Source organism: Onychostruthus taczanowskii, unplaced genomic scaffold (assembly GCF_017590055.1).
Source record: "Onychostruthus taczanowskii isolate IOZ18803 unplaced genomic scaffold, ASM1759005v1 scaffold79, whole genome shotgun sequence".
Taxonomy (NCBI): Eukaryota; Metazoa; Chordata; class Aves; order Passeriformes; family Passeridae; genus Onychostruthus; species Onychostruthus taczanowskii.
In genome coordinates this window covers 3149835-3165980 of record NW_024505782.1, presented here as the reverse complement: position 1 = coordinate 3165980, position 16146 = coordinate 3149835, and the positions used below count along the sequence as shown (strand labels likewise).

Sequence of the window (16146 nt, the reverse complement as noted above, 5' to 3'; positions counted from 1 at the left end):
TTGAAACAGTGGCAAATCATGTCAGTTTTACTGTACACATTGCAGGGAGCTTGCCTGGGAGCCATGTGGGCAGGATCTGAGAAGAACAAAAATGAGTTTCTGTCTCCAAGAACTTACCAGGCTTTTCTCTGCAGTGGTGGAACTGGGAGCTCCATCCTCACAGCTGTATGGGACAGTGTGGGTATCTGAAATGTAGCTGTGCTCTAAAAGGAGTCAGAAAAAAAATCTTAAAATATTTGACTCAATAAATTTCTAAAGTGTATGTTGCTGAAAACTGGGAGGATATACGCATGGGGAGGATCTCCCTATTCTTGACCTGCTCTTATATTCTTATTTTAGCATCCATCCCAGCCTGTTTTCAGGTAGAATAGTGAGCTGGCCAGGCTTTTCTTGTGACCAAGGCTGGTTATTCAGAAGAGGATGGCTCCACCAACTTCCTGTATATTGGGGAGCTGTGTTGGCTTTCAGGCTGTTGTGATCAATGAAATTTTGTGACCCAATTTGTCTAAATTGTAGATAGAAATGGTAAATGTTGCGACTTTTGGTCGCAAGAGTGGTCAAGAAAAATTCCCTTTCTGAAGCTCTCTGAGTATGTCTGCAGGGGCTCTGCTACATCCTGACTCCCTCTCTTGGTGCTTTCTCTGGTAATAAACAGCAAAGTATGTTTGGATTATCTGTACCCATGCTGCAGTGGAACCAGGAGTGTAGTTTTTGACAATGGCATGTAGTGACAGGCCAAAGGACAATGGCTTCTCACTGCCAAAGGGCAGAGATAGATGGGATATTGGGAAACCTCTTGGCTGGGAGAGTGGTGAGGCCCTGGCACAGGGGGCCCACGAGTGTTGTGGCTGGCCCATCCCTGGAAATGTTCCAGGCCAGGTTGGATGGGGCTTGCAGTAAACTGGTCTAGGAGAAGGTGCACTGGGATTGGACTAGATGGCCTTTGAAGGTTCCTTCCAGCCCACACCATTCTGGAATTCTATTATTCCAATCATCAGATAGCTCTAGAGATTCACATGAGCAGTAGGTGCCTGTTGCGCACTGTGTTGCTTTGACATCCCTCTGCTCCAGCAAATTCTATCCACCAGCTGATGAAAGATTCTCTGGCTGTAAACTGTAGTCCAGATTTGTATTTCACAGAGAAATACTAACAGACAGTGTGATAATATTTAATGCTTCGGAAATCAGACCAAAATACGAGCATGTAAAGTCTGTAATGAATTTTGGACACCGGAACAGTTGCCAGTTTGCCTTGTCAAGAATGTATAAAATAGATATGACATGAAAGACTTAAATAGTTATTATTTTTACTCAGTTGGACATAATGTACTCATCAACCAAAAGGAAGCATGGAAGAGGTGAAAAGGCTAAAAATTTGAAGAAGAATTAATTGGAGAATGTACTGGAGATGTAGTAATGAGTAGTTGATGGTGCAAATAGAAAAAGGCATCTGCTGCAATTCTGTGTGTGTATAAAAGCTAAGAATTACCCAGAGATGTCCTCTAAGCCTAATCACACTGGTGACATCTTAGCTGGATTACTCTGGGTTTAGAATCTCAGAACCATTTAGGCTGAAAAAGACTTTCAAGACCATTGAGTCCAACCATTCCCCAGCACTGCCCAGGTTACCACTGTCCCATGTCCCCAGGTGCCACAGCCATACAGCTTTTAAACTCTTCCACAGAGTGGGGACTCCACCACTACCCTGGGCAGCTCTGCCAGGGCTGGACAACCCTTCCCATGGAGGAATTTTCCTCAATATCCGCCCTGATCCTGCCCTGGCCCAGCCTGAGGCTGTTCCCTCTCCTCCTGTCCCTGTTCCCTGGGAGCACAGCCCGACCCCCCTGGCTGTCCCCTCCTGGCAGGAGCTGTGCAGAGCCACAAGGTCCCCCCTGAGCCTCCTTTTCTCCAGGCTCAGGCCCTTCCCAGCCCCGTTCCCTGCCCTGGACACGCTCCAGCCCCTCAGTGTCTCTCTTGTCCTGAGGGCCCAGAGCTGTCCCAGCCCTGGAGGTGCCTCAGCAGGGCCAGCACAGGGACAGGCACTGCCCTGGGGCTGTGTCACAGCCTGGCTGGGACAGCCCTGGGGCCATTGCCCACCGGGGCACACCTGTGCTCATACTCAGCTGGAACCATGAAAGAAATTCTAGTTAGAAATGAGAGCTGAGGAAGCAGAACTTTTTTTTTTCTGAAGGTGCTGATTTGCTGAAGTGATGTGGTATTTTTCAAATTAAATGCTGCTTTGAAGGGAAATGGAATAATCTCTTTGGCATACTTGTGGGCTCACAGGTCATAAGGAAAGACTTTTCCAAGGTTAAGAATAATGAAGCACTGTCGTAGGTTTTCAGGGACTTCAGCATTGGAGATCTCTGGGGTTTGACAGCATGGCACTGGGGCAGAGGACAGACCAGCACAGGTACAGGCACAGGTAGATCTGGGGATGCCTCTGCGCCCCACCAGCGCTCAGACCAGAGCAGGAATTGCCCAGTTTACCTTCAGCACAGACCTAACCACATTAGCTCTGGGCTGTTTCTCAGGATCTGGACCATTCCGTTTGCTCTGGAAGTACCCATAATCTCTGTGTGCTTCATCACTGAGGCAAAAATAGGTGGATGTATAAGGGTTGTTAGTATATTGACCACTTTTTATTGAAAACTACTTATTTGCCTCTGTGTTTTTATAAATAATCTAAAAATCACCATTACCAGCTGATTGGGAGCCATTAATGCTTTACAGAAGAAACTGAAATCAAAATGCCTTCTGCTTCCTATTACTTTACCTTTCATTTTAGAAAGTCATTTTAGTAGCAGATAGTGCATCTTTTTTATCTAAAATGGGATATTCTTCTTCTCAGCAAAGAGGAATGTTATGGTTCCTCTTCTGGCCTTGTGCAGAAATATTTAATCTGGGAGCTGTCTATATGCCTCCACTTCAGAGGTGGTCTGTAATTTGGTCAGCCGCTTCAGATATGTCAGGAATTTGGTGGAGACTCTTCGCTTATCATTCCTAAAGATGTGTTTGGTTCATGGCCACGGTGAGAACTCCTTGGCTTTCACTGCTCTCATATTTCCTACAAGCGAGCAACTGATACCAGGTGGTGGAACAGGCCTAACTAGGAGCTGCTAGAATTTTGTTTGCAAAATACTCTGATAGACATCAGGAGGTTGGGGGCAGTGGCTTAGTGATGCAAAGGATTCAATTGATGCAATTTTCTGCAAGGAATTTAATTCCTCAAAGACATTTCCCTACTAGATTTTAAAATCAATCAAGTTGTCTTCACTCTGGCATAGCAACCCCTGTTGTAAGACCTTCAGGACTTAAGAACTAAGTTTTTATGGCTTTCCTTAAAATTAGAAAAACCTTGATCCTGCTGATTACCAGAGCCTGGCTAAATACTCTTAAGGTTTTGGTGGATTTGGGTTGGGATTTTATTGGTTTTTGTTTGTTTGCTTTGGGGGTGCTCTTCTTGCCTGTTTTTTTCTCCTCACTCCTACACCGTAAAAGTGGAGAGCAGAATACCTGGAAAAGCTCACATGTCCTTGAACATGCTCCTCATTTCAAGGTGGTTCTGAGAAATACAGTACTTCAAGTTGGCTGATTAACCTCTTGTATTTCTCCTGCTATTGAATCACCTGAAGCTGTTTCACCCCTTCTTAAATCAGCAAGGGTTGGCATTGCCTCTCATTGGCTCCAGCTATGACTACTGGATACCAAATGTAGCTGTGATTTATGTTTCCCTATGGAAGCTACTTAGTTGAAGTGCTAATCCTGTGGTACTTTACAGCGAGAGGTTTGTTTTCTTCTTTTCTACTCCATTCAGTGTGGCATCAATACACCATATTACTCTCCCAGTGGTGAACGTGGCTGGAAATAAAATTCTCAAAGTGTTTCTTTCAATCACTTTCAAAGGGAAACAAAATCAACGAAAGCAGGTTCAAAACTTACTCATTTTTTGCCAAGTGATTTTTTCTTCTGTCTTTCAGAACTGACCTTTGCAGTTGCAGGCAGAGGAGGCAGCAACGTGTTGTACTGTTATTTTTAGCTGGAGGAGAAGGAGAGGAGTTGTCATGTTGATTAGGCAGCAGCACAGCCTGGGCTGCCGCAGGCCTCACAGCACTTCAGCATCTGCTGATAGAATCCAAGTGGAGAAAACATTTTGCCCTTGATAGCTCTGCTGTTGGCATGCTGTAAGGGGAAGTATTTTGTTACTTCAGCCTTGCAGCCCAATTGAAAACAATAGTTGGGTGAAATAACAGACACTGTGGTTGCTCCCTCACAATCTCAAAAATAATCTCCAAAACCTAAAATATTGCCTTTAAATGAAAAATGTTTCTAAATTGTTCTAATCTTGTAGTACTTTTAATCTCTGGCAATATCTTGTAAGTTTACTGTTTAGAAAACAAAAGGAGAAAGCATGAGTTTCTCATGGAAAATTGATCTCTAGGAAGAAATTCTCACCGCGGGGGTGGTGAGGCCCTGGCACAGGTTTCCCAGAGCAGCTGTGGCTGTCCCTGGGTCCCTGAAAGTGTCCAAGGCCGAGCTGGATGTGTGGCTGGAGCACCCTGGGATAGTGGAAGGTGTCCCTGCCCATGGCAGGGATATCACACTAAATGATCTTTAAGGTCCCTTCCCAACCAAACCCTTCCATCCCGTCTATGATTAAAACCAGTTTTGGAAATCACTATAGAAAACTACAGTTTTTGTATAGAAATATTAATGGTATTTTAATAGAAACCCTGGGAAGGCCTGAGCTGGAGGTGGCCAAACCAGGTCCCCTGTGCCCATTGTACCACAGGTACCTTAGGTTAGACTAAGGTACAGCCAGGATTAGACTCTGCACAGGACAAGGCTCTTCATGCATTTTATCTGGATAGGTGTCAGATATTCGTGATGAGGGGTTGTCTAATCCTGGATTAAATGTGCCTTTTAGTCTCTGCTAGTGTGGAAGCCAGACTGGAGACAGAGCTCTTAGAATGGGTTATGTTGCTTCAAGGAGAGGCCTTTCAGTGCTCAGCTTGACTAGGAAGAGAGTAATTCACAGCAACTTGCGGATTCTTTTTACTTTTCTTTTTAAGCAGTCTTTGCAGTTGTTTTCTTAGACCAATTGCCCAAATAATTAAGAAGAAAATTAATTTTCAGAGTATCAGGAAGATACCATCTCTCAGCCTTCTTTATTTGCCCGAAGATTTGGGGTTTTTCTATTCATACAGTCATACGCTCAGCTGGTTTTAAAACATTTACTAAAACCTGAAACTCATTTAATACTATTCACAGCTTATTTTTTCTGGTTCATTTTACTTTCAATGGGACAAGGCGTGGAAATCTGTTAATTTTCATTTTTATTTTAAATTCACCTCTGTTATTTAAATGTAGAAGATAATGAAAGCTCTTTCAAAGGAAAAGGCAAGTCTTCCTTAATATGATGTTGAGCTTTTATATTTTTATATCTGACTAGAATAGTAGGAAAAGTCTTAGACCCTCTGCTACAGAGGTGGGAGCTTGGGCATGAGAGACATAATACTGGATGCTTTTTGATTTTATTCCTGATCTAGAACTAATAAGAAAATGTCTTCTTTAGGATCTCCTCTGTATAATTAATCTTTTATTTTTCTTTTTGCTTTTCTGTTTTCTTACTTCATTGGGATACTCCTGGGTACCTCACTGTCTCATTGGGGTATCTCTCTTTTGGACCCTGCCCCAGGGTATTATGGACCCTACCCATTGGGATATCTCTCTTTTGGACCCTGGGAGCAGGGTCCAAAAGAGAGGTATTTAATTTCTATTTTGTTTGAAGTAGTAAGGCAAATAACTCCCAGAGATAAGTGCCATTATTAAAACAGGTATTTTAATTTTAGTCATCAACTACACATCAAAAATAGCCATTCTGAGTTCTCTAAAATGCTGACATAGCCTGAAAATACTGGAAGCATGTCTTGCTTTTGTTCTTTTGAAATATAACCCAAAGATTAGTACCTTTACCACAAAAACATAAGTCTTTCAAAAACATGTTAAGATTGAAGGGTTTGACTTCCCAAAATAGGAAATGTCAGAATTCAGGGAGTATCTGTGAACTTCATTCAGTTTTTTTACATGTTTGCATTATGGTAGTATTTTATCCTTTTGGTTAAAAGCTAAATATTAAGTTTTGCTTTTGTTGTGGTTTAGCAGAACTTGAGCTAACAAGGCAGTGCCACTGGGATGGATTCTCTGCAGGAGTCTGCCCTTGGCAAGGATGGATTTCACCAGTGATTACTGACAACAGAGGAGTGTTGAATGCAGGAAGACTTTTTTTCTTTCAAAGTCTGTGGGCAACTTGCTTGTTCCTCTGTGAGCTGTGTATCCTCCACCAGCAATTTGTCCCAAACTCCGTGCCAAAACCGTGTCAGCCTCACTCTGAGGTCCTCATGCTCTTTGCACAAGCTGTTTCTTGCTGTTTTACTCTGTTATTTCTGGTCCCTCCCTCCAGCTCCTTTGCTTATGAACTAAGCACATCTTCCTACTCCTTCTTTTCTAAGGATCAGAGATCACAGTGCTCCACCAGGTCCTTATCTCTAAGAATGTAAAAGCCTACCTGCAGCATCTGCCAGAGGCAGTGAAATTCTCCCTTTCTACTCAAGTATGGAGATAATCGTAAGGACAGCACAGAAGATTAAACCTGAATTTTCTCTTGACTGGTTTGTGTACTTCTGTTGTTAGAAACAAAATAAAACAGAAATAAACCAAACCAAATACCACAATCCCATGACAACCCCAAAAAGCCACTTCCAGCAACTTTAGTCTGCTTCTGTCTCATTCACTTGGTGTAAGAGTTTCTAGAGATACCAGCAAATCTTCCAGCTCTAAACAAGGGCTGGCTTTCTGTGGGGGAAGTCACAAACAGGAACAACAAATTTGAATCTCACAGTAATCAAGCCATCAGCTGTCTTTGTTTTATGAACAGCAGCTGAGCTGGGAGGCATAATTAGGGTAATGGTTTCTGGCTCCAGCTGTGTCTCACTACAGAACAAAGAGAGCTCAGCAGAGATTTTGTAGTATAGTACACTTTTCTCTGCTTCTACTTGGGAGAATTATCGAAGACTACTCGATGGACTGGGACTGTGATTCAGATACAAGTGAACATCAGTATTTTTCCACAGAGCGTGTTGAAGGCTCACAGGATTTTGCAGAACCCGCCATCAGCATTGTGTTTGCCTCCAGCCTAGGGGTAGCCAGGTGCTCTGGTGTAGACAGGCTCTACCAAGTGCCTCTTGTGGTACTTTCAGAGGATTCTAAGTAGGTGTTGAAATTTTTCCTCAGACCCTTTTTGTGTTTTGAGTCCTGGATCCCTTGTGTGACTAAGGAATTTACCTGGGATAAGGGATGGGGTTTGCAAAATGTGTTCTTTTTGGATGAAAGGAGCTATAGAAATTGAAGTTTTCTGATGTCCCACATAGATAACTGCCGGTGGGATGTCTGCTTCTGCTGTGCCCCACTGAGCTTGGAGAGGGATAAAAGTTAAAGCCTGACCTAACTGAGTTCTAGCTAACAAGGACCAGCTGGGTCACAAAAAAAGGAAAGGGAGGGGAAATATGGTGAAAATCAGCTTGGCTTTACTAGGGGGGATGTCTGGAAGATGACAGGGAATTTGCAGGATTCCTTAGGCCTAGAATCCAGGATGTGGAAGGTATGTGCGGCACTTGGGGTGGATACAGGGTGGAAGAGGAGCTTTGTGGACTTCCTTCTCACCAGCCACTTGCTGTGGCTTTGAGTGCTACACAACTCCTAAGAAATGTAGTCTCTCATATTGAGATACTTAACAGTTGTGTTAAAGCCTTTTGTCCAGAAGTCAGTGAGATTTTAGTGATTTTACTTTAATACTTTACAATGTAAGTAACTTTCTAGCTCAAATCATAGAAAGACTGGAAGAACTCCAAAGCCTGATGGGCAGAATGGACAAAAAGCAATATAGGCATATGTCGGTGCACAGTACTTGAAAATGTAAATTTATTAATTCAGCTGTGTGTCGTATTGTAAAATCATCTGTCTGTTAAAAATGATTGCAGGAGGATGCTGAGGGTTGTGCTAATTTGACATTAACAAAGTCTCCCTGGCTGTGACACAGGCAATAATGTGATTACTCTTTAAGAAGTGCAGTGGTGCCAAAAAAGAAGATGACAGCTTTGTGTATAAATTGATCCAAAGATCTCTTCTGTTTATTTATGTGCTGTGATGTTTCATTCCAGGTGATCAGCTTTTTCAGCTCCCGATTAGAGCAAGCTGGAGCTGAGCTGTCAGTAGAGCGAGTTCTGGAAATCATCAAGCAAGGAGCTGTTGCTTTGCCCAAAGACAGGCTAAGAGTAAGTGCTCAAGACCTCATCACTTAAAGTATACTGTTCCTATCAATTACACATATATGCCCTTTATATCTGTAACTTCAAGAAATCATCTCTCCTCTCAGTAGTGACTGATAAGTGATTACACTGTCGATTGCCATATGTGTATGTTTTCATTTAAATTCCTAATTTCTGCTAAGTGTTTGGGTGAGTTTTTGTGATTAGTTATTAAATTGAAGTGTGTGGAGAAATTAAATTTGCTGAAGCTAAGGTTTTCTTCATCGTACCCTGAAGATGCAGGCTCCTCTCTCCATCTGTTGTTTAGGTAGGCTGTAACCAAACACTGGTAATTCTCTCTTTTGATTAATTTATTTTTCTGTCTCTAGTGTTCTTTTTCTGTCTCTAGTGTTCTAGTGCACCTCTGTCTTGGTCTATATTAAGTGCTATACAGATAAATTTGGAGGGCTTTAGTTAATAATTACCCAACCTAGTGAAAATCAGTTCAGGACCTGTAAGTCTGGTCAACATGAAGATGAGCTTTCTGTATAATCCTCAGAAGTCCCCTCCATTCCTTTCTGAGAACTTCTCAAATCTCTTGAGGGATTTACCAACTTGACAGGTTTCGTGAGGCTAAAATCCATTAATGGTTGTGTGATGTTTAAATACTGCAATAAAGAAATCTGGGTAAGTGGGTAAGTAAGCAAATGGGAACTGTGTGTGTTTTTTAAACATGATGAATCTTGTTTCTCTGTTATGCCAAGTGTATTTTAAATACTGTCTGTTTTCTGCAGAACTATTTTTGTTGCTACTCTGTGATAAGAGAGTGAAAGCACCATTTCTTTTGTGGTAACTTTAGTAAAATATCCTCTGATAAGGCACACTGAGTCTACAGCCAGTGGCAATGGCTGGTAATTTATTTATATGCTGGTAATTTTAAAACACCCAGTGGAAATTTTCTAGCTGGCTGCATATACTAATGCCTTTCCTGCAGTTCCCTGTGTCCCTGGGATGGCACATCTTCAGTCACTCAGACTGAATTCCGTCAGGAGAGGTTGGTCTAGAGTCCGAATCCTGAGCGGCAGTACAGGAATAGCCTGAGTAACACCAGAGCAGTTATTGGCTCCAAATCCAGCCCTTCAGGTTGTCCTTTCTGTGTGGTGGTGCTGTGAATGCAGAGGAACACTGGAACTTCAGTGGTTTCTATGACAACTTGTTCTGATGTGCAGATAATTAAAAGCTCTTATGTTGAGGCTACACCCTTCTTGACACAGAGCCATCACCAAATCAATTCACTGCTTAGAAAAAAATGAAAGTTTTCTCAGTTGCTGAGTGTGCCACAATGACTGATATGTCAGGCCACAATTTACAGAAATGCAGTTTCTGGAGTGAAATCCCATCAAGTTTCCATTTTCTGCACTGACGATATACAGTATTCAAAATTATATGTTTATATTTTCACTTAAAGCAACAAACCAGCAGTTTTTGGTGTGTGCCAAGCTCTGTAAGTCCTCACCAAACAGTCAAGTACTTCCAGTTTTGAGGATGCTTAGTGTTGCTTGGAGCACTTCCCTTCCCTCTGGAGCCCTTGAGTTTTGGGACAGAATTACAGAGGGAAGCCAGCCTGGCACATCAGTCTTCTATACTGACCACTTGCACCTACTGGGTTTTGTCTTTTTGTTTTCCTTTGGTTTCCTTTATTTTTCTTTTTTTTTTTCCCACTTTTTTTCTGCCTTTTTTTTTTTTCCTTTTTTGTTTTTTTTTTTAAATTTTTGTTCTCTTTCTTTTTTAATACTTTTGCTGAGCAGCAGTTTGGCCAGAGCAGGTTACTTTTCCATGCAGAAAAGGTGACATTGACCTTGGGATGGGATGTTTATATATAGATAGATATGTATGTATGTATTGTCGTGCATCAATTTGTACATGCAAATGACATCCTTCCTTTGCAGAGGTAGTGATAAGGAGCAGCACATGTTTCCCTCCTACAGAAATGGCCTTGTGAGTCTTTGTGCCCTCTGTCCATGTGCCTCTCTCCTGGGAGTCTCCCTGTTCCTCAGGTCTTCCCACTTAAGTCTGAGGTTTTCAGGGGAAGCTATTCTAAAGCTCGACAAACTCATATTGAGATCAGACTGAAGATATTGTTACACAATAACTCTGGCAACTCTGAGGCACTTCAACAGCTAAGTAAAGGAGAAAGCTTTAATCCATAGGTCTTTAATGACACTCTCTGGGCAAGTCTGGATGGGTGGGAGCAGCCCTACCCACTCTGGCTTTGATGGCACCTCAGGGAGCTGTGCAGAGCCACAAGGTCCCCCCTGAGCCTCCTTTTCTCCAGGCTCAGCCCCTTCCCAGCTCCCTCAGCCTCTCCTGGGGCTCCAGCCCCTTCCCAGCCCCGTTCCCTGCCCTGGACACGCTCCAGCCCCTCAGTGTCTCTCTTATCCTGAGGGGCCGGAGCTGTCCCAGTCCTGGGAGCAGCTTGTGCTCAGCCAGCTTGGACAATGTCTGGAGGAACTGTGAATCTGTTGCATCTGTGTTAACACAACCTACACGTAATTCCAATGTGCAAAGCTGTGGAGTTCAATCCCAATAATATATATATATGTGTGTGTGTCAGCTTTGCAGTTAATTGCTAACTAATTTTCAAGCCATCCTTGCCTTTTGCCACAGCATACTGAAGTGCTGTAAAGTACAAGAGACCCTGCAGAGATATTATTCCTGCCTCCTAGAAATAGCCATCTTCAGAGCTGAAGCACTCTGGGGGAGGCAGTTGAAACATGGATATGATTTGGAAAATGAGGGCTGAGGCAGAGCTTTTACTCAGTCACTTCCCTGCAGCTCAGACAATGATGTTTTTTTCTTATGTGTGCCTAATGTATGCACGGATGTTTTCAAGTGAATGTTTTCAAGTTGCTTATCTTGGCCTTTGTTGAGGAAGTGAGCATTCAAGAGGTGCTACATGTGTTCAGGTTCTGAGTCTGTTGCTTAGCCCATAGTTCAAACATGAATCAACGTCAACTAAAAATAACAGCACTTAGAGCCACGATCCTCATCTGCATAATGGAGCTTATCAGTTTGGGAGCACACCCTGGTGCTCCTGCTCCCTTCCACTGTAGGAAGCAGCACGGGATGCAAAGTGAGCATGTGTGGTAGCAGTAGGTCATGGATAAATATATATATGTGTGTGTGCCAGTGTTAGGAAAGATATCCTGCATTTTCTTAGCGAATAATTATTGGGAAATGGGAGATCCAACTCAGATTTTCCTTCCAGTCCTGGAGCAGTCTGACTGGAGACAAACAATATAATTAACATTATTTTAAGCATATGCTTTTAGCTGTGTACTGTGGAAGGCCAAGAAAGTCCAAGCTGAGCAATTAGCCTTTTAGAAGACTTCTGCACAAACAGAGAGATAAAGGGCAGGTGCTGAAATCAAGAGCTGGTTATTTCTCCCTCAGTCTGTGGGAGGAGATAAATGAAGTTAATATGCCCGGGATGGAGGCAGAAGCCATGGCGTGGAGATAGAGCTGTCTCCTTCGCAGACGAGCAGCCCACAATCCAGGCTCTCTGCTATATTGCAGAAGCTTATTAAAGGCAATTTAGAGATCATAGTGATAGGTGAAAATTAGCCTCATTCTTTCTTTCTCTTTATTTTTTTGAAAGTTCTCAGGCTGCCTTCCTTCCCTTTGGTGACCTATCTGTACTTTCAGGATTAGGAGAGTGAGAGAAGCGGTACCGTGTCTGGAGCCTGTGACTTATCTCAGGATTTCAAGGGGAGTTAGCCAGCAGATAACAACTCTTCTGCAATAAGTGGGAAAACTTGTTTCAAATGCCAGCTAGTGACTGGAAGCTGACATTTCGTTTTATGGAATGATCACACTTGGGAGGCCACGTTTAATGCTTTATAAAAGAAAAGTTCCCATTACCTAAGCCACTTAAGATGGAGATTTGTTTTTCATGAGCATTTTCTGATCTGCTTGTGTTTTTCCCCCACTCCTTTTCTCCCCATGTCAATGAGTATTTTGTCATCAGTGTGCACTCTGTCAGATGTTCTTTGTGTGCTATGCAGACATGCCATTATGCCATCAACTCTCACGATTTCGATATGGTACAAAATTTAATATTTATTGAAGTGCATTTGAGTTCAATGGGCATTAAAATTTCACAGAATATGTAAAAGGAGCAGAGGTAAAAGCATTCAGTCTCTTGACAGAACAAGTTTCACTTTAGGTGTTAAAAGCACTTCTCATAGGTTTCCCCTTCTATTAACAATGTACTTCCAACTCCATCAGCTTCCATTTGTTTCACTGAAAACAGCTGCTAATCACTGAGGCACCAGAGCACGGGGGAAGAGTAAACTGTCATCACGGTGATGGCAGATACTGCCTGGGAAGTGGACCAGAGCAGCTTTATATCTCTGGCACATCACCCTGGGGAAGCAGCACCAGCACCAGAAGTTTAGCTACAAAAAAATATTATAAAAATAAGATGGTTGTTGAATGAGGTGGGAGTGATTTCAGCAGGGGATGTCAAGCACAAGTGCTTTGGTAGAATTACAGATTCATTTAGGTTGGACAAACCTTCCAAGACCACCAAGTCCCACCATTTCCCCAGCACTGCCCAGGTCACCACTAACTTATGTCCCCAAGTGCCACATCCACATGGCTTTTAAATCCCTGCAGGGATGGGGACTGCAACACTGCCCTCGGCAACAAGGGATTGACAGAGCTTTATGTAAAGAAGTTTTCCCTGATGTCCACCCGGAGCCTGCCCTGGCCCAGCCTGAGGCCGTTCCCTCTCCTCCTGTCCCTGTTCCCTGGGAGCACAGCCTGACTCCCCGGCTGTCCCCTCCTGTCAGGAGCTGTGCAGAGCCACAAGGTCCCCCCTGAGCCTCCTTTTCTCCAGGCTCAGCCCCTTCCCAGCTCCCTCAGCTGCTCCATCCCCTTCCCAGCTTCCTCAGCTGCTCCCCATCAGACTTGAGCTCAAGGCAAATCAGAAATTAGGAATGACCATAAAAGAAAGTGCATGTGAAGTCCCCAAAACCAAAGGAACCTAAATGATTTCTTGACTTGGATACTGAGCTCTCTTTGGAAGAATTTTCCTGCTTCTGCAGATGCTCCTCCCAGGGAGGGGACATCTATTGAGCAGTCAGTGGTGCCATCACACCTGCAGAGGGACAGGACTCGGGCAACCCTGCTTGGCACCCCAGATGGCAAAGGAAATTGGTAGTGTTCTATATACACACACCTCATTGATCCAAAGAAACCATCCATTGCCCCATCTTCTTTAAAATTACTCTTGATTACAATTTTTTTTTCCCCCTGCAGTCCTGTTGGTTGGTATTTGGCCAGAGCAAGATGCTGGATTCAGGATCCAGACCAATGGTCTTTAATAATCCAAATTAAACCTTAGGGCAGATCTGTAATTGCTTTAAAAATTATGTACAGATTTCTTGTGTTTGTTTTACTTCTGTAACACTTTTGCTGCTGTGGAAATTCTGGTGGAGTAGTTCACAAATTAACTCTGTGTGGCACCATAAAGGGGTAGGGACAGAGGAGTTACAGAGACCAACAACTACATTAGAGAGTTCAGGGCACAACACTAAGCAAGACAGACAGAAAACTTCCTTAAAAAAAATAAATTCATCCAGTTCTTCCTGATATTTTTTTTTTCTTTTATTTTCCCTGGCTTAAAGGTCAAAGTTCTTATTACAGTGGAAGCTGATTGTGTCTAATACATCCTTAGGTCTGACGTTAGGCAGGCGTCTACAACACAGACTTCCTTTTGCTGACCCTCAGCTGCTGTTAACCCTTACCCTGAAGAAGATCAGATTAGTGACAGAAGTGCAAGAAAGTTTTAAACAAAGTGCTTTTTGGGCCTTTCCAGAATGCTGACCATATGCTAAGAATAAGAGTATTTATGGATTGTATATTTCCTTCTGACAATTTATGCCCTCAATTAAGATGTCAGACTTCCCTGCTTCCGTGAGCTGACCTGCAAGTGATGGACAATAACTCACATTTCTTTGGAAGGCATTTGTTTTAGAGGTCGGCTTCTCAGAGACCTTGAGTAGAGAAGAATATACTCTGCGTCCCTTGGGAAATATTATTTTGGGTAATCAAAATTCCAGGGGGAAAAAATGATCTTGAAAGTTTTGATGGGCTTTGTGGTCAGAAAATAACTTATCATTGTGAAACTGTGAGCAGTCGAAGACATGTCTGCACTCAGCTGACTCTGGCTAATCTTACAGTGGGATTATAAACCTGTCTGTCTGTCTGAGCCAGGGCAAACCCTTATGCAGGTGCTTTTCTATTAATGTAAGCCTTGCTACTTAAATTGGTGAGAATGAGTTGAAACTAAACTGGATGACACCACTTTATAATAATATGTCCAAGCCGGAGTTTCTATCATTTAAATCTGTTTAATTAAATGGTGCAAACTTGTGTGTAGGCAAGATCTAAAGTATGTGAAAAATACTATGGAAAAACTGTGATTATTATAGTGCTTGAAGTTAGATACTTGCTGACATAATGCATTGTATGGGAACTCTTCGCTTTGTAGTTTGAAACCTTACAGGAAGAAAAATAACGGCATGATCCCAGAAGGGAACTAAAAGCTTTGGGGGTTTAGTTCAGAAATAAATACCACCCTCACTTTGAAGCATTAATATGATAATCCACAGAAATGTGACTTTAGTAGGAAGTAGGGTTCAGTAGCTAGTTAGAATACATAGCATGTTAACAAAAAATCTGCTCACGTGCCTGGTTGCTTAAACACTGAAAAAGCCAATGGCCAAAGTAAATTCTCTTTGCGACCTGTGGATTCAAACTCATGGAATCAAAGAATAGTTTAGGTCGGAAAAGCTCTCTAAAATAAATACCCCCAGGGTGGCCAAGGCCACCACTAATTCATGTCCCTGAGTGCCACGTCTAGATGGCTTTTGAGCATGTAAGTGATCAAAAGTCTTTGAAACATGATAACTCCTGTTGTTCCATCGTTAAAAGTGGATTTTAGCAGCCTTTAGAGAGCCTTGTTTGTAGCCATGTGTAATGCAAATACAGCTGATGAGTTTGATTGAATACCAACAACACTTCATTTTCAGAAGCATCCTTCAAGTAAAATGGAAGGAATCAGTTAACTTAGAGACTTCAATGAAAGAAAAGTAAATTCTACTGCAGTCCTTAGCAATGTAGTTTGACTTGAAACTTGCTATCCACAGAGCTTATATTCATATTGATGAATTCAAGGTGTTTGAAATGTTGGCATAGGCTGGCAGTTATCAAGCATTTATCAAGCATATTTATTTATTTTTCAAAGTTTGGTTTAGTATTTTTATATGAAAAAAAAAAACCTAACAAGAACTCTTCATACAGTTACCCATTCCTGCAAGTGTTTGCATGGATTTTGACTGTCATACATGTCAAAATTTGGGTTTCTTTGGTGTGGTGTCAGATGAGTCCCTTTGCATACAAGGTCTTAGTTACAGCTGAGTATTTTATCTACTTGAGTGTTGCCAGGCCCAGCTGCAGTGGTGTGCACCGTGGCACTCACAACCTCTCCCTGGCACTCCCAAAGAGAGTTCACTCATGCTGTAACTGACACCATATTTACATGTTACTCTTAAGGCTGTTTGAAAAGAGGATGTGCTTTCCACCTTTCCCCAGTTGTCTTAAGAGTGTGAAAATTATACAGTATCACATTATTTAAATTATTTTTCTAGCATTATGGGGAAAAGGACCAAAAAAAAACCACCAAAACACCAAAAACCATCCCTCAAATGATTCCAGGAAACTAAATTTTTCAAATGTGAACGCTTCTGAGAACCCAAACAAGTTAGGTTTGCTT

At 42.4% G+C, this 16146-nt stretch overlaps 1 protein-coding gene across 3 annotated transcripts in view; it reads left to right on the top strand.

Annotated features, from left to right (window-relative positions):
- The window catches only part of DYM (dymeclin), a 210226-nt gene that overhangs the window by 167969 nt on the left and 26111 nt on the right, over window positions 1-16146 (top strand). For all 3 annotated transcript variants that reach the window (XM_041423558.1, XM_041423557.1, XM_041423559.1), the window contains one exon: window positions 8220-8333. In XM_041423558.1, coding sequence (XP_041279492.1) covers window positions 8220-8333 — 114 coding nt within the window. The remainder of the gene's footprint in view (window positions 1-8219; window positions 8334-16146) is intronic.